Source organism: Suncus etruscus, chromosome 14, assembly GCF_024139225.1.
Source record: "Suncus etruscus isolate mSunEtr1 chromosome 14, mSunEtr1.pri.cur, whole genome shotgun sequence".
Lineage (NCBI taxonomy): Eukaryota > Metazoa > Chordata > Mammalia > Eulipotyphla > Soricidae > Suncus > Suncus etruscus.
The window spans coordinates 92,528,025-92,548,665 of record NC_064861.1 but is presented as its reverse complement, the minus strand read 5'-3'; the positions used below and the strand labels follow the sequence as shown (position 1 = coordinate 92,548,665).

Sequence of the window (20,641 nt, the reverse complement as noted above, 5' to 3'; positions counted from 1 at the left end):
AAGTGGAGAGCGGGGAGGCCGGGGAAGGGCGCGCGGGCTGGCAGCCGGCCCCCTCGGTCCGCGCGGCTCCGTCCAGTCTGTGTGGTTCGATCCCGGCGGCTGGCGAGGCGAGGCGAGGCGAGGCGGGCTGGCCTCCGTCTTCTGGGCTGATGGCTCGGTTCGTTTCGGTTCGGTGGGGGCAGCCCGGTTCGGCCGCTCTCCCCCCGGAGAACAACAGCAGCCCCGCGGCGCTGGAAGCATCTTCCGAGCGAGGTCACCTGCGAGGGACGCGGAGCCTGGAAGATCCGCCCGGCCAGCAGCAACCCCGCGGCCCCCCCCCCCCCATCCCCCGGCCTCACCCCGCGCTCGGCTCACCTGCAGGCCGGCACTAGCAGGAGTAGGTCCGCACCGAGACGCCGTCGGCCCGGGAACTGCCCGAACTCTGGCCTGGGGGGACAGCGAGGATCGGGTCCACGGGGAGCTCGGACCCTTTCCCAGGGGCGCTGATGCGGCCCCAGAGATCCCCAGTCCCACCCTAAAAGAGGGCTGGGCATTTGGGCATCTCTCGGGACTGGGTGGTGGGTGGGAAGGTCTAGGCGCCTCCAAACCCTGGGTCAGGGGGGAGATCCTTGAGCCCCAAAACTGGGTGCGGCCCCCAAACTGGAGGAAAGAGGGATCCCTGATGGGGGGATCATGGGGGAGTCTAGGAGGGGGCCCAGGCACCTTCCGGCTGTAGCTTGCGGAGGGGGAGCCCCGGAGAGCCCAGGGCTCCCGCTGCGGCCGAGCGGAAGTTGGGGGGCAACATCTCAGCCGAGTCGGGGGTGACGCCGCGGAGGTCCTTCTCCCGGAACATCTTCCGCCAGGACGGGGAGCGGCTGAAGGACTTGGCGCTGTCCTAGTCGCAAGTGAGGGAGGGGTCCAGGGCCCGGCATGGCCCCGCCCTTCCGAGACTCCGCCCACACGACCCACCGACCAATCACCGCACCCACCTACTGCTTGCCACGCCCCTCACCGCATCTATCTCCCGTGACCACGCCCCTCACTGAACCCACCCACAACCACGCCCACCTCACAAGGGCACGCCCCTCTTCTATCTGCCACGCCCATATTTGTTGCCATGCCCACCTCCTATGGCCACGCCCCTCTCGTACGTCTATTTCCCACGACCACGCCTCTCATGTGGCCCCGCCCACTTCCTCTTTACCACGCCTTCTTGTCTCGCCCATCTTCCAATGGCCACGCTCCTGGTGACACCACGCCCACTTCTCCATGACCACGCCCCTCTTCTGGCCACGCTCACCCCGCAGAGCCCCGCCCCTGCAGCCCTGGAAATGTCACACTGGGAGCAGCCGCTGTGCCCACCTCGTCCAGCCGCCGGTCTGTGCCCAGGGAGATGAGGTTGCTGAATTCCTTCTCCAGGAGCTGCCGGGCCTGCAGGGGGAGAGGCCGAGACGGGGTGCTGCTGCGGGCAGTCTGCGGGGAGTCCCCGTAGGCCCGAGCCAGCGGCAGCAGCTCACCTGCGCGTTCTGCGTGGGGATCTGCAGGAGCAGGGCCAGGTCCGAGTAGTCGAAGGTCTCGTCCAGGGCGAGCAGCGCCCCGTGCACCCCGCTCTCCGTGAGGTTCGTGGCGAACTCCTTCAGGCCCAGGCCGGACACCCAGCCCATGACCCTCTCGTTGGACCACACCATCACGTCTGCGGGCGAAGGCACGCCGGACAGTGGACAGTGCAGTTAGGCCCGTTCCGCCCCTACCCCCCCCCAGGCATGCCTTCGTGGTGGCTGGACCCTCTCGTTTGGTTTAGTTTGGTTTGGTTTGGGGGCCACAGCCAGCGGTGCTCAGGGGTTACTCCTGACTCTGTGCTCAGAAGTCACGCTTAGTGGGGCTCAGGGGACATAGAGGATGCTTCGGATCGAACCTGGGTCGGCCACTTGCAAAGCAAACGCCCAGGGATCACTCCTGGCAAGGCTCAGAGGACCAACGCTGTGCTATGGCTCTTGCCCTAGTTTTTTTTTTTTTTTTAATGATGGGAGGAGGATGTCATCCCCCAATCTCCCCTAATCACCCGTCCTCCAGCCCTGACTCAGCATCCCCACTGTGGTCCCCCTGGCACCCCCGATCCTCTCACCTCGGATCTGGGTCTGGCTTTCTTCTCGCCGCCGCTCCAAGTCCTTCCGGTCATAGTTGAGGCGTTTCAGACACATGATCCCATAATGCAAACTCACCCTGAGGAGCAGGAGGTGGGGTCACTGCGTGGCCACCACTCCTCCCCATTGACTTTAGCCATCCTGGACAGCATGGGGGATTGGCTGTTATTATTTCTGGGTCACACCACAGCAGTGCTTAGGGGTTGGTAACTCCTGGCTCTGTGCCCAGGGATCACTCCTGGCAAGGCTCAGAGGATCATCTGGGATACGGAAGAATCAATCCTGGCCTCGCTACGTGCAAGTCCAGCGCCCTTTCCACTCTACTAGTATTCCAGCCCAAGCTCAGGGAGTTTTTCCATTTGGTCAGTTCTAGACTGTTCTTTTCTTTTTTCTTTTTGGATTTTGGGATTACTCCTGGCTCTGTGCTTAGAAATCGCTGCTGGCTTGGGGGATCACATGGATGCCGAGAATCGAACCCATGTCCATCCTGGGTCAGCGGCTTGTAAGGCAAATGCCCTACTGCTATGCTACCAGTACAGCCCCATCTTCCTTCCTTATTTCCTTCTGCCACACCTAGGATGCTCAAGGGTTACTCCTGGCTCTGCACTGAGGAATCCTCCCTTGGTGGTGCTTGGGGAACCATATGGGATGCCAGGGATCAAACTCAGGTAGCTGCATGCCAGGCAAGTGCCCTCCTGCTGTATTATTGCTCAGGTCCAATTGGGTGGGGGGTCATGACATTTCCAACAAGCAGTTCCTGTGGCCTAAGTTGGCTGACCTGTGCATTATGAAGTCACTTAAGGAACCACACACAATTTGGACATTTGTTTCCTGAGGGGAAGGAGCCAGGAAGCCAGGGCCCCACCATCCCCCCCCCCAGACTGTCCCCACCACCACCATGGCCCGGCAGCCCCCACCTGTGGAAGCTGTCGACCATCTTGAGCTGGCCCCGCAGCTCCTTTTTGTTCAGATGGTCCAGCATGCGGGCGTCCACCAGCGACTCCATGAAGTAGCTGCGGTACTGCGGCAGCCCGAGGCTGGGCAGCCAGTCGTTGCCCACCCACTCGTGGTTCATGTCGCCATATGCCAGGATCTGGGGCCATGGGCGGGCGGGGGAGGGATCAGGCTCTGGCATCACTTTCCAGGAAGCAGGCATGAGGCACTTACAGTCCGCCCTCCCCACCCACACATACCCCAATCCAAATTGGTTCTCTCTCTCTCTCTTTTTTGTGTGTGTGTTTTTGGGCCACACCAGGTGATGCTCAGGGGCTACTCCTGGCTCTGCACTCAGAAATCGCTCCTGGCTTGGGGGACCCTATGAGATGCTGGGGGATCGAACCACCGTTCGTCCTAGGTTAGCGCGTGCAAGGAAAACGCCCTACTGCTTGAGCCATCGCTCTGGCCTCAAATTGCTTCTCTTTCCAAATCTCTGCTTCCAGACTTCTGCCTGGCTGGATCAAGGCTGTCCCGCCCCCTCTGAGCAGTCCTGCTACTCCTGGTGATTCAAGTGTGGCCCTCAGGGCTACACTGTCACCATTTCCTCCTTCCCCTTGCTGGAATCTCCCAATCTCAGGCTAGCCCGAGGCTACAACTGTTCTGAGAAACTCAACTGTGTGCAGAAGTTAGATCTGCGAATTCGACACTTTCCCTCTATCCCCGAATCATCCCTGCTCCCCCAATTCAGGAAACAGGCTCTTTCAGCATCACTCCAGCAGAGGCTAGGGAGCCCTCTGTCCCCCCTGCACTGTTCCCCCAAAAGGCCGGTCTAATGGGGAACACTAGTCCAGGGCGAGTTTCAAGGAGTCCAAGGTAGAACTCACACCTTCTCCAGTCTGGACACTAAGATCAACAAACAGTCCAACAACTCCAGCTCCCCCAACTTCTCTGCCAGCCCTGGGTGCCCCCTCCCCAAACCTATTTGAAGACACTGGAATTTACCCCCTGGACCATCAGGGCATCAGACTGCTTAACATCTGCATCATTGCAATGGGATATGTCACACACACCCCAATAAAATGGCCCGCGCCCGTGCAGCACTCCCACATGGCAATGATGGGAAGTGTTGCAAAGGGAGGACAGGGCTGGGATAGCGGGGGTTTGGGGGCGTCCATGCAGCGTGCAGAACCTGCTCATGCGCCCACGGCCCGCCCCGCGCCCCCTACCTGCTCCCAGCTGATCTCCTTGGTCTCCTGACCCGTTAGTGGGAAGAGGGGAGAGAAGGGCGGGTTAAGGGGTCGGCGGAGGTGGAGGAGGCGCGGGGAACCGGGGTAGGGGGGCCCAGCAGCCAAGGACTCGCCCCGCTTCCCTCCGGCGTTACTGTCACCCCCAGGCCACCCCCAGGGGGCACTCACGGGCTTGGTCGTGGCGGTGAGAGACTCCATCTCCTCGTGGGTCATCCACACGTTTCCTGTGGACTGGGGTTTGGGGGGAAAGGGAGGGTTGAGAGGGGGTTTTCTGGGCTGGGGCACCTCACATCATGGATGAAAATTCTGGGCACGTGATGGCAGCTGTCACCTCCCTTATGTGTGAGGATTCGAATGAGGTGACAGACAGCAAGGGGGCAAATGTGTCTGGGTCTGAGCTGTATGTATTCCAACGTATTGGCTTTTGTTTGGTTTGGTTTGGTTTGGTTTTGGGTCACACCCAGTGATGCTCAGGGTTGACTCCTGGCTCTGTGCTCAGGAATCACTCCTGGTGGGCTCCAGGGATCATGTGAGATGCTGGGGATCGAACCATGCAAAGGCAAACAGCCTACCCACTGTACTATATCATTCTGGCTCTCTGCATTGAATTTTGGTTTTGTTTTGGGAGCGACATGCAGAGATGCTCTGGAGACTACTCCTGGCTCTGTACTCAGAGATCACTTCTTTTTGTTGTTGTTTGTTTTTCTTTGGTTTCTGGGTCACACTCATTGACACTCAGGGGTTTCTCCTAAATCTGTGCTCAAAAATCACTCTTGGCAGCTTGGGGGACCATATGGAATGCTGGGATTCAAACCACCATCCTCCAGCCTAGGTCAGCTGCATGTGTATGTAAGCACACCCTACCACTGTGCTATCTCTCCGACCCTGTTTGTTTGCTTTTTTTTTTCCTCCCTTCTCCCCTTCTTTCCTTTTCACTTCCTCCCTTCTTCCCCTATTTATTTTGTTTTTGAGCACACCCAGCAGCACTCGAGGATTACTCCTAGCTCTGCACTCAGAAGTCACTACTGGGGGCCGGGCGGTGGCGCTAAAGGTAAGGTGCCTGCCTTGCCTGCGCTATCCTTGGACGGACCGCGGTTCGATCCCCCGGTGTCCCATATGGTCCCCCAAGCCAGGAGCAACTTCTGAGCGCATAGCCAGGAGTAACCCCTGAGCGTTACCGGGTGTGGCCCAAAAACCAAAAAAAAAAAAAAAAAAAAGAAGTCACTACTGGCAGGCTCGGGGGACCATATGGGATGCAGGGAATCGGGTTGGCCCATTGTCACCCGGGTTGGCCATGTGTTAAGGCAGAACCCACATAGACACACACTATATGGACTATTTGGCTCCAGATGTGCTCTTTGGATTTACTTTTGTTTGGGGATACAGGTGCTAGAAATCAACCCAGTATGTGCTCAAACCACTGAACTATCCTTCTGGTTCTCCTTTTGGAGACACCAGAGGGCTTAGGGTTTGTTTCCAGAGGTGTTTGGGGACCATGAGGCAACCAGGGCTTTAAGTCGTGACTCAAGCCCCAGATCCAGTGCATAAAGTATTGCTCCAGGCCTTAAGGGAATCTGTCCGATAGATACAACCAGAGATATCGCCGAACCCAGTGACTGAGCGCCCCAAATAAAAAAGTTGCAGACTTGGAACAGCACTGGGGTGCAAAAGGAGGGGCAAGTCAGGGAGGAGAGGAGCAGGGGTGTGTTCCAGGGAGGACCTTGCAAAAAAAAATCATGACTTGGGCACGTTCCAGGGGTAAAAGTTCGGGGGTTCGCTCTGATTTGGGGGTTACGGCCACTGGGACAGATGGGGGGACTGGGTAACAAAACCTTGGAAATAAGAGAAACAAGGTAGAGCCTTGACTCCTAGAAGCCCCGCCCCGAAGGTGCGGATGAGGCTGCGATTGGTTGCTCTGATAGGTGAGGCCCCGCCCCCAATGAGCGGACGAGACTGCGATTGGCTGCTCTGCGGAGGGAGGCGGGACCCCGCGGCAGTCAGGGCTGCGCTTGGCCGCTGGACACTCACCGTGCGGGAGGAGGCGGGCGCGGAGGGCGAGGTGAGGGAGACCATCTCCTGGATGGCGAGGCGCAGCTTGAGCCGGTGCAGCGGGTTGCTGATGCCGATCTCGCGCTGGATCTCCGTGTCCGACAGATTGGCCATGATGGCGCCGCTCTTGACGTTGGCCCGGCAGGCGGCCACGTACCACGCTGGCATGCCCACCCACAGCTGGCCCGGAGGAGAGCGAGGGGAAGGGAGGATGCATCTGGGTCCTCCCAGGACCCCCCCAACCCAACTTCTGAGCAGGGAGGATGGGGCTAGTGGGGTGTCACAGGGTTTGGGGGCTCCCATACCTCCAGCCAGGAGACCACAGTGGGGCCGTCCCAGGCAGCGAAGGGCAGGCCCTGGCGACAGGCTTCTTCTAGGAGTTCGTGCCTGGGGACAGGACAGGCTTAGGAGCAACTTAGCTGGGGGTGGGGGGTGTAGACACCCCAACACCACTGGCTCCCTCTGCCAGAATCACCACAAGCACTTTTGGCAACAGGGGCCGGAGCAATAGCGCAACCGTAGGGCATTTGCCTTCCACGCAGCTGGCCCAGGACCTGGGATGGATCCCTGGCGTCCCATATGGTCCCCCAAAGCCAGGAGCGATTTCTGAGCTCATAGCCTGGAGTAACCCCTGAGCGTCACCGGTGTGGCCCCAAAACAAAACAAAAGAAAAAGAAAAGAAAAGATAAGAAAATATGGCAACAGTAGGGGCTGGAGAGATAGGGCAGTGAGTATTGCGTTTGCCTTGCATGTGGCCAGCTCAGGTTTGATCCCCAGCACTCCAGGAGTAATTTCTAAGTGCAGAGGCCCAGAGTAAATCTGACCCTTGCCAAGTGTGAATCAAAGCCAAAACAAAATGTAAGATGGCAGAAGTTAAAAAAAAAAATACATGTGGGGCTTGGGCTGGGCATATGGCTGGCTTGTCTGAGGCATTGAGTTTGAGCCCCGAGCCCCGACAGACACAAGTCCTGGAGTTCCACCTCCAGCTTCATCAAGAGAAGATTTTATAAAGAAAAGCTCAGAATTCCCAAGGCCCTGGGCAGTCTGGCTCTGAATTAAACTCCTCATAATTTCTTCTTACTAACGACCCCCAGTCCTTCTACCCTCCCCACTGCCCCCCTCAAACACACAAACTCACTTCCTCTTGTTTCTTCTGTCCTTGTCTCCTGGGCCGGTCAGCTTGGCTAGTCCCAGGGGGTCAGAGGCCAGGGTCTCGTCTGAGGGTGTTCCGGCTGGATGAAGGGAGAGGACCAACATTTGAAAATGATCAAGGGCGGGGCCGGCGAGGTGGTGCTAGAGGTAAGGTGTCTGCCTTGCAAGCGCTAGCCAAGGAAGGACTGAGGTTCGATCCCCGGCCCCATATGGTCCCCTCAAGCCAGAGGCAATTTCTGAGCGCTTAGCCAGGAGTAACCCCTGAGCATTAAATGGATGTGGACCAAAAACAAAAACAAAAAAAATAAAATGATCAAGGGGAGGAAGAATGGTTCAGGGGGATTTGGGGGTGTCATCAAGACAATGCCCCTTGCTCCCTGTTGACCCGAGTTCAATCCCTGGCAACCTATATGATCCCCTGAGTACTGTCAGGAGTATTACCAATGCAATGCCAGGAGTAACCCCTGAGCATCACCAGGTGTGGCCCAAAAACTAAAGAAAAAAATGAGGGGCCAGAAAGTGCTTGTGGACCCAGGCCCCACTCCTGGCACCACAAAAAAAGCATCAAAGCATCATTGGGCGTGTCCCTGGAGGCCCTTGAGCACTACTGGGGTATCCCGGAGAATTCCTGATGCTATCACTAACTGGAACCCTTACATGGACCCACCAATAAGTTGGGCCAAGTATTGCTGAGGGGTTGGAGAGTCCTAGTGTCTTCTGGGTAATGCTTGAGGGGAGCCCAAGGTTTTATATTTAAAAGGGAAGGCCAGAGCAATAGCACAGAAGGGAGGACCGTTGCCTTGCTTGTGACTGACCAGAGGTTCCATCATCCTAGGCATCCCATATGTTCTCCTGAGCACTGTCAGGAGTAAACCCTGAGCTACACTGGGTATAGATCCTAAACCAAACAACAGTAAAAGACTGTGCAGAGGCAAGCAATAGCACAGCAGGGAAGGTGTTTGCCTTGCACACCAGGCTGACCAGGATTTGATCAAATGGTCCCCAAGCCTGCCAGGAGTGATTCCTGAGAAAAGAACCAGGAGGAATCCTTGAGCACTACAGGTGTGACCCCAAAACAAAATGGTGGGGCTAGAGTGGTAGCACAGTGGTAGGGCATTTTTTTGACTTGCATGCAGCTGACCCAGGTTTGATCCCCGGCATCCCATATAGTGCCTGGAGCCTGCCAGGAGTGATTTCTGAGTGCAGAGCCAGGAGTAACCCCTGAGTGCCACTGGGTGTGGCCTAAAAACACCAAAAAAAAAAGTATATTAGGGTATTAGGGGCTGGAGAGATAGTCTGGGGAGGGTGTCTGCCTTGAATTGGATGGGTCAGGGTTCAGTCCCCCAAACCCCACCAAGAATGATCCCTGAGCACCACCAGGAGTGACCCGGTGGGGTGGGGGATCAAAGATGAATGAAATGACAAATGAACTGGCCCTCCCAGTGACGTGGTTGGGTCTCACAGGCCCTTCCATCTGGCCCACTTCTGTCTGTTCTTCCGCATTCTCAGCCAATGAGCAAATGACCATTTGGAGAAGGGAAGAAGGGCGGGAAGGCGGGAGGAGAAGGATCTCACCCAGGGAAAGGCTGTCCCGGCCTTGGGATACCATCCGGCCTTTCTCCTTCTTGCCAAAGAGGCGCCCAATGGATGACTTGATGCTCTTCTTCTTCGGGGCTTTGTGCAGGGAATCCGAGGTCCCCTCGCTGGAGAAACAGGGTGAGCAGAGCCCGTCCTGTTCTCTCCCCAGCCCCTTGGCCACTCCAGCCTCCTCCTCCCACTTGCCTCCCAGTCAAGCCCTGTCCCCACTCACCTGCCCCGAGAAGGACCCCCATCTTCCAGGGACCCCGCTTGCAATGCCAAGGCTTGGGTCATTCTCTCCAGGCGAGCGGAGCGGGGAGTGGGTGGCGGGGTGTCCCCTGGAATGGCTGGGCCCTCCCCGCGTGGAGCCCCAACTTCTTCCTTCGGGACGTGATTCTGGGGACAGAATTAGAGACCTCGGATTGAACTGCAAGTACATTGGTGAATGAAGATCTACACAGGAGGCCTGCGTGGCCCCTGAATTGCGAGGAGACCATTTCCGAAGACAGATGGGGTGAACCCCCAGGACACAGAGGCAGTGAATGTTGCCATGTGCACAGGCATAGTCTCTGTCATGTCCTGGAGGCAGGAGTGGGGTGTTCCCAGTCTCAAAGAGAATAAATGAGGAGTGATAGCCCAGTGGGGTGGGCTTTTGCCTTGCACGTGACCCACTCAAATTCGATCCCCAGCATCCCAAAGGGTCCTGTCAGGAATGACTTCTGGGGGCCGCTGGGGAGTGGCGCAAGCAGTAAGGTGTCTGCCTTGCACAACCTAGCCTAGGATGGACCGTAGTTCGATCCCCTGGCGTTCCATATGGTCCCCCAAACCAGGAGCGGTTTCTGAGTAACCCCTGAGTGTCACCGGGTGTGGCCCAAAAAAACAAAACAAACTTCTATGTGACTTCTATGTGCAGAGCCACGAGTAAGGCTTAATTACTGTAGGATGTGGCCCAGAAATAACATGGGAAAAAAGAAACCAAATGAGTTGCAGACTGGAATTGTGGAAGCTTTGATCTTTTTATTTTCTTTTTTTTTAATTTTTTTATTTTTGGGCCACACCCAGTGGCATTCGGGTTCCTCCTGGCTCTGCCCTCAGAAATCATTCCTGGCAGGCTCGGGGACCTTTGGGATGCCAGATTTCTAACCCAGTAGGCCGCATACAAGGCAAACGCCCTTCCTGCTGTGCTATTGCTATGGCCCCAAGTTATGAAACTTTTTTTTTTTTTTTTTGGTTTTTGAGCCACACCCGGCGATGCTCAGGGGTTACTCCTGGCTGTCTGCTCAGAAATAGCTCCTGGCAGGCTCAGGGGACCATATGGGACACCGGGATTCGAACCAACCACCTTTGGTCCTGGATCAGCTGCTTGCAAGGCAAACACCGCTGTGCTATCTCTCCGGGCCCGAAACTTTTTTTTTATAAATAATATTTTTATTTAAAATAAAAGCTTTTAAGCCAAAAATATTATTGAGCTAATTTTTCTTGTGTTAAAATTTTTTTTCTTGTGTTATTCTCATTGGTTAATTCTAATGGTAGTTTTCAAATATATGATTAGCCACTGAAATTTCTTTTTTGTTTTTTTGGGCCACACCTAGCAACCAACACTCAAGGGTTACTCCTAGCTCTAAGCTAATAAATTACTCATGGCAGGTTCTGGGGACCATATGGGATGCTGGGGATCAAACCCGGGTCAAACATATGCAAGGCAAACACCTTCCCTGTTGTACTATCTCTCTGGCCCCCATATTAAAATTTCTTTCAGGGGTCCCAGAGTCATAGTACAGTGGGGAAGAGCATTTGCCTTGCTTGTTGCTGACCTGGGTTCAACCCCTACCATCAAATAAGATCCTCAATCACTCGTTTGTGAGATATTAAAAAATAGGTAATATGGCAATAATATCCAGAGACAACAGAGATAAGGGCCAGAAGGACTCATCCATGGTAGGAAACTTGTCGCAAAGAGTGGTAGAGAAGGGAGCACTGTGAGAATGAGAGTTGGGAATGATCATTCTGGGTTTTTTGTTTGTTTTTGTGCCACACCCTGTGTCGCTCAGGGATTACTCCTGACTGTGCACTCAGAAATCACTCCTAGCAGGCTCAGGGGACCATATGGGATGCTGGGGATCGAACCCAGGTCTGTCCCAGATCGGCTGCTTGCAAGACAAATGCCCTACCAGTGTGTTATCACTCTGGTCCTTGGAAATGATCATTCTGGACAAGAACTGGGTGCTGATGGGTGCTGAAAGGAGGGAAAGGGATAGGCAGGATACCTTGCAGTAACATATTGCAAACCACTGTGTATAAAAGGTAAGAGAGAGAGACAGAGAGAGGGAGAGAGAAGAGAGAGAGAGGGAGAGAGGAGAGAGAGAGAGAGAGAGAGAGAGAGAGAGAGAGAGAGAGAGAGAGAGAGAGAAGAAACATCTGACAGAGGCAGGCAGAGGATGGGGGAAGGCAGGAGGGAAACTGAGGACACAATGGCATCAATAATGCCCCAGTTGAGGCCGGTTTGGTGGCGCAAGGGGTAAGGCATCTGCCTTGCCCACGATAGCCTAGGACGGACCTCGGTTCGATTCTCCCAGCGTCCCATATGGTCCCCCCAAGCCAGAAGCGATTTCTGAGAGTATAGCCAGGAGTAACCCCTGAGAGTCACCAGTGTGAAAAAAAAAAAAAAAAAAGCCCTAGTGAAGGGTGTTGGACATTGTCTGACAGAAACTGTGTTATGAACAACCTTGTAAACCACCATGTTGTTTAAATAAAGTAATTTTTGGGGCCGGAGAGATAGCATGGAGGTAAGGCATTTGCCTTGCATGCAGAAGGACTGTGGTTCAAATCCTGGCATCCCACATGGTCTCCTGCACCTGCCATGAGTGATTTCTAAGCATAGAGCCAGGAATAACCCCTGACCGCTGCCAGGTGTGACTCAAAAACCAAAAAATAAATAAATAAATAAATAAATTAAATAATCTTTAAATCTCTAAAATGAAATGATTCCCACACCTATTAGGAGTGATTCCTGAGTGCAGAGCTAAGAGTAACCCCTGAACACCACTAGTGTGATCCTTACCCCCAAAAAATGCAAGAAGAATGTTGGGACTGGAGAGAATGTACAGTAGGGAGGACTTTTGTCTGACTTGGGTTGATGCCCAGCACCAGGTATTAAACCCCCAAATCCTGCCATGAATGGTTCCTGAGCATACAGCCAGGAGTGAGCCCTGAATACCACTGGGTGCCCCCCAAAAAGCAGACTAGATATGGGGCTGAGGTGATAACTTGGATGGTGAAGCCAGGCCCCACATGTAGCATACCCCAACTTCTTCTTTTTTTTTTTTTTTTTTTTTTGGTTTTTGGGTCACACCTGGCAGTGCTGAGGGGTTACTCCTGGCTGTCTGCTCAGAAATAGCTCCTGGCAGGCACGGGGGACCATATGGGACACCGGGATTCGAACCAACCACCTTAGGTCCTGGATTGGCTGCTTGCAAGGCAAACGCTGCTGTGCTATCTCTCTGGGCCCACATACCCCAACTTCTATCTATACCTAGAACCACCTAGAGCCCCAGGGAGACCAGTCTTGGGGACCTGTGAGCACTTCTGAGTAGCAAAAGGAGCAGTTTCAGGGCCCTGGAGGGCTCCCTGAGCCCGCAATAAAGGAGTCTAATATGACTCACCTACCACTTAGGGTTCAGGACTGAGTAGTTCAGGCCCCTCTATGGCCTTTAATAGAAGATTCTAGAAAGCTGAGTTTGCCATTGGGAATCACTGGCTGAGTGTTGTGTGACTGTGAGGGTCCCCGTTTCTGACCTGCCCCAACCCACCCAACTTTCTGCAGACTTGAAAATACAGTTGGGGCCAGAATGACAGGAAAGTGATGGGGGAAGTGCTTGCCTTCTGCACAGCCCATCTGGGGTTCCATCCGTGGGACCCCACAGGTTCCCTGTCCCCCACTAGAAGTGACCCCTGAGCTCAGAGGCATGAGTAAGCCCTGAGCACCACTGGGTGTGACCCCCAAAACCAAAGCAAAACAAAATACTCACGGCTTTGTCAGTGCCCTCACGGGCAGGGCTAGGGGGTGCCAGGCGGGGTGTCGAGTGGCCGGAGCTGGGAGGGGAGGGACTGGCCAGGGTGGATGTGGTGAGGGAGGGGGGCAGCGAGCAGCTGCTGCGGTAGCGGCCCAGGGAGTCCAGGCCGGACCCTGACACTCGGCTCTCCAGCTCTTCTGCCCTCTGCTCTGTGCTCTCTTTCTCCTCCTGGATCAGCCTGAGAACGGAAAGGGGGTGCGCATGTGAGAGAGAGGGTGTCAGACCATAGGGCCCGGAATCTGTGGTCATCCTGGGCCAGGAGGGCATGGTAGAGGGCAAAGAAAATTGGGAGGGGGAAAAGCCCGAAGAGTGATAGTCCAGCGGAGAGGGCGATTGCTTTGCAAGGAGCTGATTCGGGTTTGATCTCCAGCATCCCTTAGGGTCCCCCAGGTCCTGCCAGGTGTGATCTCTGAGCACAGATCCAGGAGTAAGTCCTGGCAGCACATAGGTATGGCCCAAAATTGAAAAGACAAGAAATTTTTTTTTTTTTTGATTTTTGAGTCACACCCGGCAGTGCTCAGGGGTTACTCCTGGCTCTATGCTCAGAAATCACTCCTGGCAGGCTCAGGGGACCATATGGAATGGCGGGAGTCGAACCACTGACCTTCTGATTGCATGACAAACGCCTTACCTCCATGCTATCTCTCAGGCCCCAAGAGAAGAAATTTTTTTAAAAGGGAACCAGAACATAGCACAGCAGGTAGGGCATTTGCCTTGCATGTGGCCGACCCGAGTTTGATCCCTGGCATCCCAAATGTTCCCGTGAGCCTGTCAAGAGTGATTTCTGGGGCCCGGAGAGATAGCACAGCGGCTTTGCCTTGCAAGCAGCTGATCCAGGACCAAAGGTGGTTGGTTCGAATCCCGGTGTCCCATATGGTCCCCCGTGCTTGCCAGGAGCTGTTTCTGAGTAGACAGCCAGGAGTAACCCCTGAGCACCACCGGGTGTGGCCCAAAAACCAAAAAAAAAAAAAAAAGAAAAAAAAAAGAGTGATTTCTGAGCACAAAGCCAGGAATAATCCCCGAGTGTTCCAAAAACACAAACAAAAATAAATGTAAGAATTATGGAGTGTGGGGCCCGGAGAGATAGCACAGTGGTGTTTGCCTTGCAAACAGCCGATCCAGGACCAAAGGTGGTTGGTTCAAATCCCGGTGTCCCATATGGTCCCCCGTGCCTGCCAGGAGCTATTTCTGGGCAGACAGCCAGGAGTAACCACTGAGCACCGCCGGGTGTGACCCAAAAACCAAAAAAAAAAAAAAAAAAAAAAAAAAAGAATTATGGAGTGCCAGAGTGATAGTCCAGTGGGGAGAGCACTTGCCTTGCACATGGCCGACTCAGGTTCAATCCCTGGCATACCATAGGGTCCTCTAAACCCACCAGGAGTGATCCCTGAGCACAGAGCCATGAGAAATGCCTGAAAACTACCAGAAGTATCCCCAGACAGAAAACTTCTGGGAGTCTGTCAAAAGGTTACCAGGTGTTGGGGCTTCATGATGCATCCTGGTTTCAGGGGAGAATCGGGATTAGTAGAGGTGGTAAGGAGATTAGGGGGCCCTGGGCTGATCAGGGTTCACATAAGGACAAGAATCATACTAAAAAAAAAGTCTCTGAAAAATTTTAAAGGAAGAAATCTTTATCGATTAGAGGTCCAAGTTTAAGGAGGACAGTAAGAACAAGGTTTTATCTTGGGTCGGTTTGACGCCAGGATGGATGGTGTGAGAGATGAAACTCGAATAAAGTCCTACCATTTTGGAATGAATGGAGGATCACGTGACATCCCTAGTGAGGGCCCATAGGCAGTGAGGGGGCAAGAATTGCCAGACAAGCCAGCTGCAGGCAACCAGGAGGATCTTATGTGGTCACTTGTGGCTTTGCATTGAAGAGATGGAAACTCTGCATCTACAGTTGAAGTTCTCTGTGACTTGACTTAAGATGGGATGTGTGGAATTTGGTGCTTGGTGGCCTCGTTTGGAGATCTGGGGGAACTGGGAACCCAACCTGGGTACCTATGATGTGAAACTAAATTCCCGGGTGTACTTAAGGATTTGTTTTGGTTTTGTTGTGTTTGGGCTTTGGGGCCTCTTCTTGGGGAGTCACTGCCGGAAGTGCTTGGAGGACTATGAGGTTCTGGAGCCTGAAGCCAGGCCTCCCCTAAGCATCTGCCCAGCCTCTACAACTCGCCTGGGAGCCCTGAGAATTCTGGAAGTACTGGATGGAGAATGTGAGTCCCAGGGGATGCTGAATTTTGGCTGTTTATCAACTTAGGAATTCACAGTGATATGTTAATATGACCCCGGTTTTCATGTGTATCCTGGGGGATCCCTGGGCAGTGAACAGAGTGGAGAACAGGGAGATGGGCAGGAGGACACAAGGCTTACTTGATCTCCTTGTTGATGGCCTCTAGCTGCTCCTGAAGCATGATGGCCAAAGTCTGCACATCTGCCTGCCCGCTGGGAGACAGCAGCTCAGCTCCAAACACACCTTCGGCCTCCTCCTCATCGGAGCCGTCCAGCTCCCCAGGGAACGGGGGTGGAATGGACCCTTCCGGAGCCGCCCGCTCCCAATCCTGTCCCTGTGGGGGGAACACAGGGGACCCAGAGGGGTGAGGACCGAGGAGGGAGGCTCAGATCATCATGACTCAGATTGATCTCACCAAGGGATCTTTACCCCTTGGTCTCCCCATTTTTCCCACCCAGCTTTTCTTTCTGGACAGGCCTCTTTAACTTGACTCCCTGCAACCTGTTCTCTGTCAACCACATTCACACCCAGGATCCTGCTTCCCCATCAAAAGTTTCCCTGGGGGCCCGGAGAGATAGCACAGCGGTGTTTGCCTTGCAAGAAGCCGATCCAGGACCAAAGGTGGTTGGTTCGAATCCCGGTGTCCCATATGGTCCCCCGTGCCTGCCAGGAGCTATTTCTGAGCAGACAGCCAGGAGTAACCACTGAGCACCGCCGGCTGTGACCCAAAAACCAAAAAAAAAAAAAAGTTTCCCTGGACAATCCACTTCCAGTCTCCCTTGGACAGAGCTCACTCTACTCTCCCTTGGAAGAGCTCACTTCTGGCGGTCTCTAAGTAAACCCAACTTCTGGTCTCCATTGGTCAGTGTCCACTTCCGGTCATCCCTAAACAGAGCCCCTTTCCTGTCTTCCCTGGTCAGAGTTCATTTCGGGTCCTCTCTGGCTGTGCCCACTCTTAGCCATGCCCCTTCCGATGTTTTCCCCAGGCCATGCCCCCACTCTAGTCCTCCCAAAGCTCTTACCAGGCAGCCATGTTGCATAGGAAGAGACATCCAGATGAGTGGAGATGCAGGAGGAAAAAGAGGAGATGAGTCAGGGGCCCCGCTTCCTCCATTCCCTCCATCCCCAGTTCCCCAATAGAGGGCTCAGTCCCCCATTGCTCCCCACCCATCCCTTGTGATCTTTTCCCCCCACCTCCTGCAATGTCTGCTGACCTTAGTTGCTTCATCCTTGACCCCTGACCAGCGACTTCTCTTGCCTGCCCGGCCGCTGCCAGCCGCGTAGGGATCCAGGTGGGCACCAGAAGGTAATGTAGGAGCCTGGGAATAGCGGAGCTCCAGGGCACTGCCCGGAAGAGACCTGTGAGCACCGAGGGAGCAGCCAGAGACCAAGGAGTCAAGACAGAGGAGCAGAGGGGCTGGGATCTGAGATTAGAGGTCAGGAGCAAAGGTCAGGGGTCACAGAGGGGTCTGATGGCACAGAATGCACAGAGGTCAGAGAATGGGGTGGCTTGGGGATTGCGAGGTGGGGTCACCTGGAGTAAGAGGGTGGCCTGCCCCGCAGCTGGTCGATTTCCATCTGCATCCGCTCCATCTCGGCCAGGAGCTGCTCCTGAGGGTACGATGGATGAAGGGGTGTCAAACCAGCCAAACCTGGAGTGGCAGCCCCCTCTGCGCCCAGCATCGCAGGCCCCCCATACCTTGTTGAGCAGCAGCTCATCCTGCAGTTTCTTCATGTTGGCAATTTCCTCACTCAGTGAATTCTGGGGGAGACAGGGGTTCAGTGAGGGGGTGGCGTCTGAAAGGGGCCTGCTGGGGGTGCGGGGCTGGAAGAGGCCTGTGGTGTCCAGAGATGGCTGGAGGGGACCCCAAGGAAAGGAGGTGGCAAGAGGTGCTCTGGGGGTAATGGCATGGGGAGGGGCCTATCGGGGAGCCCCAGATTACTGTGTCTGATGTCATCTCAGAGGAGTCAGACTTGAGGGTATAGGAAAAGCCAAGAGCTCTAGGTAGAGGTGCCATGGAATCAGGTGTGGGGGTACATAGACCCGATGAAGGGATTCAGGTTAGGGGAGAACGCGGAGGCCCTGGGGTTCCTGCCAGGGGGGTCCCCGAGTCTGGGTTAGAAGAGACAGGAGGGGGGAGCACCTTCTCCTCCAGCGCCCCCATGCGCTCCTTGAGGTGGAGCTGCAGCCGTTCGTTGGACTCGCTCAGCAGCTTGTCCACCGTCTCGGACAGCCGCTTGTTGTGGTCATCGTTCATCTTCTCTCGCTGCCGGGCCTGCCTCGGGGGAGCAGAACGGGTCCCTGAGCCCAAAGCTCTGCTCCGCCTTGATGGGAGCCTGCCCCAGTCTCAGACGCCACACCGCCCCTAAACCTGGAGCCCCGCCCCAAACCCCAAAGCCACGCCCCAATCCTCAGAGCCCCGCCCCTAATCCCACGCCTCATTCTCATAACACCGCCTAACATCAGAGCCCCGCCCACACCCGTTCAAAGCCCCGCCCCTAACATCAGAGCCCCGCCCACAGAGCCCCTCAGAGTCCTGCCTCCTAACTCAGAGCCCCGCCTCCCAATCCTCAGAGCTCCGCCCCTAACCTCAGGGCCCCGCCCCAAGACCTCAGAGTCCTGCCCCAACCCTCAAAGCTCCGCCCCTAACATCAGAGCCCCGCCCCTAACCTCAAAGCTACGCCTCAATCTTCATAGCCCCGCCCCTGAGCTCAGAGCCACGCCCCGATATTCATAGCCCCGCCCCTCACCTCAGACCCCGCCCCAATCCCCATAGCCCTGCCTCTGAGCTGAGAGCCCCGCCCCTAACTTCAAAGCCACGCCCCTGGACTCAGTGCCCCGCCCCGATCTTCAGAGCCACGCCCCTAACCTCAAAACCACGCCCCAGTCCTCATATCCCCTCCCCTGAGCTCAGAGCCACGCCCTATCTTCAGAGCCCCGCCCCTAACCTCAGACCCCACCCCAATCCCCATAGCTCTGCCCGAGCTCAGAGCCCCGCCCCGATCTTCAGAGCCCTGCCCCTAACCTCAAAGCCACGCCTCAATCCTCATAGCCCCGCCCCGATCTTCAGAGCCACGCCCCTCACCTCAGACCCCGCCCCAATCCCCATAGCTCTGCCCCTGAGCTCAGAGCCCCGCCCCTAACCTCAAAGCCACGCCCCGATATTTAGAGCCACGCCCCTAAGGTACAGCTCCGCCCCTCACCTCAGACCCGCCCCATCCTCATAGCTACGTCCCTCACCTCAGACCCCGCCCCAATCCGCATAGCTCCGCCCCTGCTTTAGGGCCCCACCCTCTCACCCGTTGCAGCTCCTGGTTCTTCTCCTCCAGCTGGGCCTCGAGTTGCCGCAGCCGCTCCTCGAAATTCCCGTGACGTTCCTCAGCCTGGGGTGGGGAGAGGAGGGAGAGGGAGGCCACTTTGCTCCTGAGGTCCGAGGCAGGAGTCCGGCCCTGCACACCCCGCCCCACCCTCTTCCCACCCGCCCACCCTCGCCACGCATGGCACGGTGCAAGCTCCAGCCCCTCGGAGACTGAGTTTGGAGCAGTGCCTCCGCCTAGACCGCCGCCGAATCTGTCCCTTTCCCCAGGACTGCCAAGTCATGTCGCGTTCCAGGCTCGGGGACTCTCCTCTTCGAGCCTTGGCACGCTCCGCTCCACTCACTCCAAGCCCCATTCTCACTGCGGGGGGCTCAGGATTTTCTCCTGGCTCTGCCCTCAGGGTAGTGCTCAGGGCAACTATAGGAGATGCCAGAGATGGAAGCCGGGTCAGCCGCAGGCAAGGCGAACACCTTCATCACCCGCCGTGCCATCGCTTTGAGCCCTAATCCCCATGCTTTGCAGAATCTGGACCGTATCTATTTTGGGGGAGCGGGAGAACCCACACTGGGCAGTGCTCAGTGCTCCTGGTTCTAAACTCAGGAAGGAACCCCTCCTGGCGGTTCTAAAGGGATCATAGAGGATGCCAGGGAACCAACTGGGGTGGGCCTCACGCTAGGGAAGAGATAGCACGCTAGGGAAGAGAGTAGGCCGTTTGCCTTGCATGCAGAAGGTCAGTGGCTCCAGTCCCGGCATCCCATATGGTCCCCCCTTTGCACCTGCCAGGAGGGATTTCTGAGTGTAGAGCCAGGAGGAACCCGAGTGTCGTCGGGTGTGACCCCAAAACCCAAAAATGTGAATAAAAATAAAGTAGGACCCCTGAACTGTGTATTTTTTTTTTTTTTTTTTTTTGGTTTTTGGGCCACACCCGACGATGGTCAGGGGTTACTCCTGGCTGTCTGCTCAGAAATCGCTCCTGGCAGGCATGGGGGACCATATGGGACACCGGGATTCGAACCAACCACCTTAGGTCCTGGATCGGCTGCTTGCAAGGCAAATGCCGCTCTCCCGGCCCTGGATCGGCTGCTTGCAAGGCAAACGCTGCTGTGCTATCTCTCCAGGTCCTGGGGCTGTGTATCTTGGACCTCTCCATGCCCTAGGCCCGTCCAGGGACTGGAGGCCACGCCCCTTCACAAGAGGCTCCTCCCCAGACAGCCCGCCCTGGAGACCACGCCCTTGAAGCCCCGCCTCTTGTTGGCCACGCCCCAGAAGAGCATCTCTCAGAAACCACGCCGCCCCTCCTGAACGACCCGTCTCTGTGACCACGCCCCGGAAGTCCCGTCCCGGAAATCCCGCCCCCGGAAGTTGCTCCCTTGCTGGATCCTCCCGGACCTTGTTGAGAGCTGCTACGCGCTGTGCCAGCTGGGCCTCGATCTCCGGTAGGGTCTCGGCCTTCTGCAGTGTCTGCTGCAGCTTCTGCTTGGCGTCGTCCAGCCACTCGGCCAGCTGGCGGCTCTTCTCTTCACTCTGCAGGGGAAGATGTGAATGAAGGATGTCAGGAAGAGCTAGGCCAGGGTCCCACTGACACCCTGATTGGTTATCGATGGATCCTCAAAGAGCTCCCAGAATGAGAAACTGATTCCCATACCCTTATCCCCTTGGGTGTGGGCCCACACGTGTGGCCGGAGAGGTAGCATGGAGGTAAGGCATTTGCCTTTCTTTTTTTTTTTTTTTTTTTTTTTGGTTTTTGGGCCACACCCGTTTGACGCTCAGGGGTTACTCCTGAGCTATGCGCCCAGAAATTGCCCCTGGCTTGGGGGGACCATATGGGATGCCAGGGGATCGAACCACGGTCCGGTCCGTCCTACTCTAGCGCTTGCAAGGCAGACACCTTACCTCTAGCGCCACCTTCCCGGCCCCTGGCATTTGCCT

The 20,641-nt window shown here is 55.8% G+C and overlaps 1 protein-coding gene across 3 annotated transcripts in view; it reads right to left on the bottom strand.

Moving 5' to 3' along the window:
• Positions 1-112: 112 nt before the first annotated feature.
• PPFIA3 (PTPRF interacting protein alpha 3) overlaps positions 113-20,641 on the bottom strand; it is a 28,019-nt gene continuing 7,490 nt past the window's right edge. Inside the window, exons 8-29 of one of the 3 annotated variants that reach the window (XM_049786171.1) lie at positions 20,102-20,236; positions 18,695-18,778; positions 17,539-17,670; positions 17,094-17,156; positions 16,929-17,005; positions 16,609-16,753; positions 15,535-15,722; positions 13,114-13,336; positions 9,318-9,481; positions 9,083-9,210; positions 7,494-7,587; positions 6,661-6,742; positions 6,335-6,535; positions 4,475-4,537; positions 4,286-4,318; positions 3,041-3,216; positions 2,105-2,202; positions 1,497-1,672; positions 1,342-1,410; positions 703-874; positions 355-426; positions 113-257 (exon numbers count right to left, since the gene is read on the bottom strand). In XM_049786171.1, the coding sequence (XP_049642128.1) occupies positions 368-426; positions 703-874; positions 1,342-1,410; positions 1,497-1,672; positions 2,105-2,202; positions 3,041-3,216; positions 4,286-4,318; positions 4,475-4,537; positions 6,335-6,535; positions 6,661-6,742; positions 7,494-7,587; positions 9,083-9,210; positions 9,318-9,481; positions 13,114-13,336; positions 15,535-15,722; positions 16,609-16,753; positions 16,929-17,005; positions 17,094-17,156; positions 17,539-17,670; positions 18,695-18,778; positions 20,102-20,236 (2,562 nt within the window). In that variant the 3' untranslated portion in view covers positions 113-257; positions 355-367. The remainder of the gene's footprint in view (positions 258-354; positions 427-702; positions 875-1,341; positions 1,411-1,496; positions 1,673-2,104; positions 2,203-3,040; positions 3,217-4,285; positions 4,319-4,474; positions 4,538-6,334; positions 6,536-6,660; positions 6,743-7,493; positions 7,588-9,082; positions 9,211-9,317; positions 9,482-13,113; positions 13,337-15,534; positions 15,723-16,608; positions 16,754-16,928; positions 17,006-17,093; positions 17,157-17,538; positions 17,671-18,694; positions 18,779-20,101; positions 20,237-20,641) is intronic. The other 2 variants (XM_049786172.1, XM_049786173.1) reach the window with 2 other exon arrangements.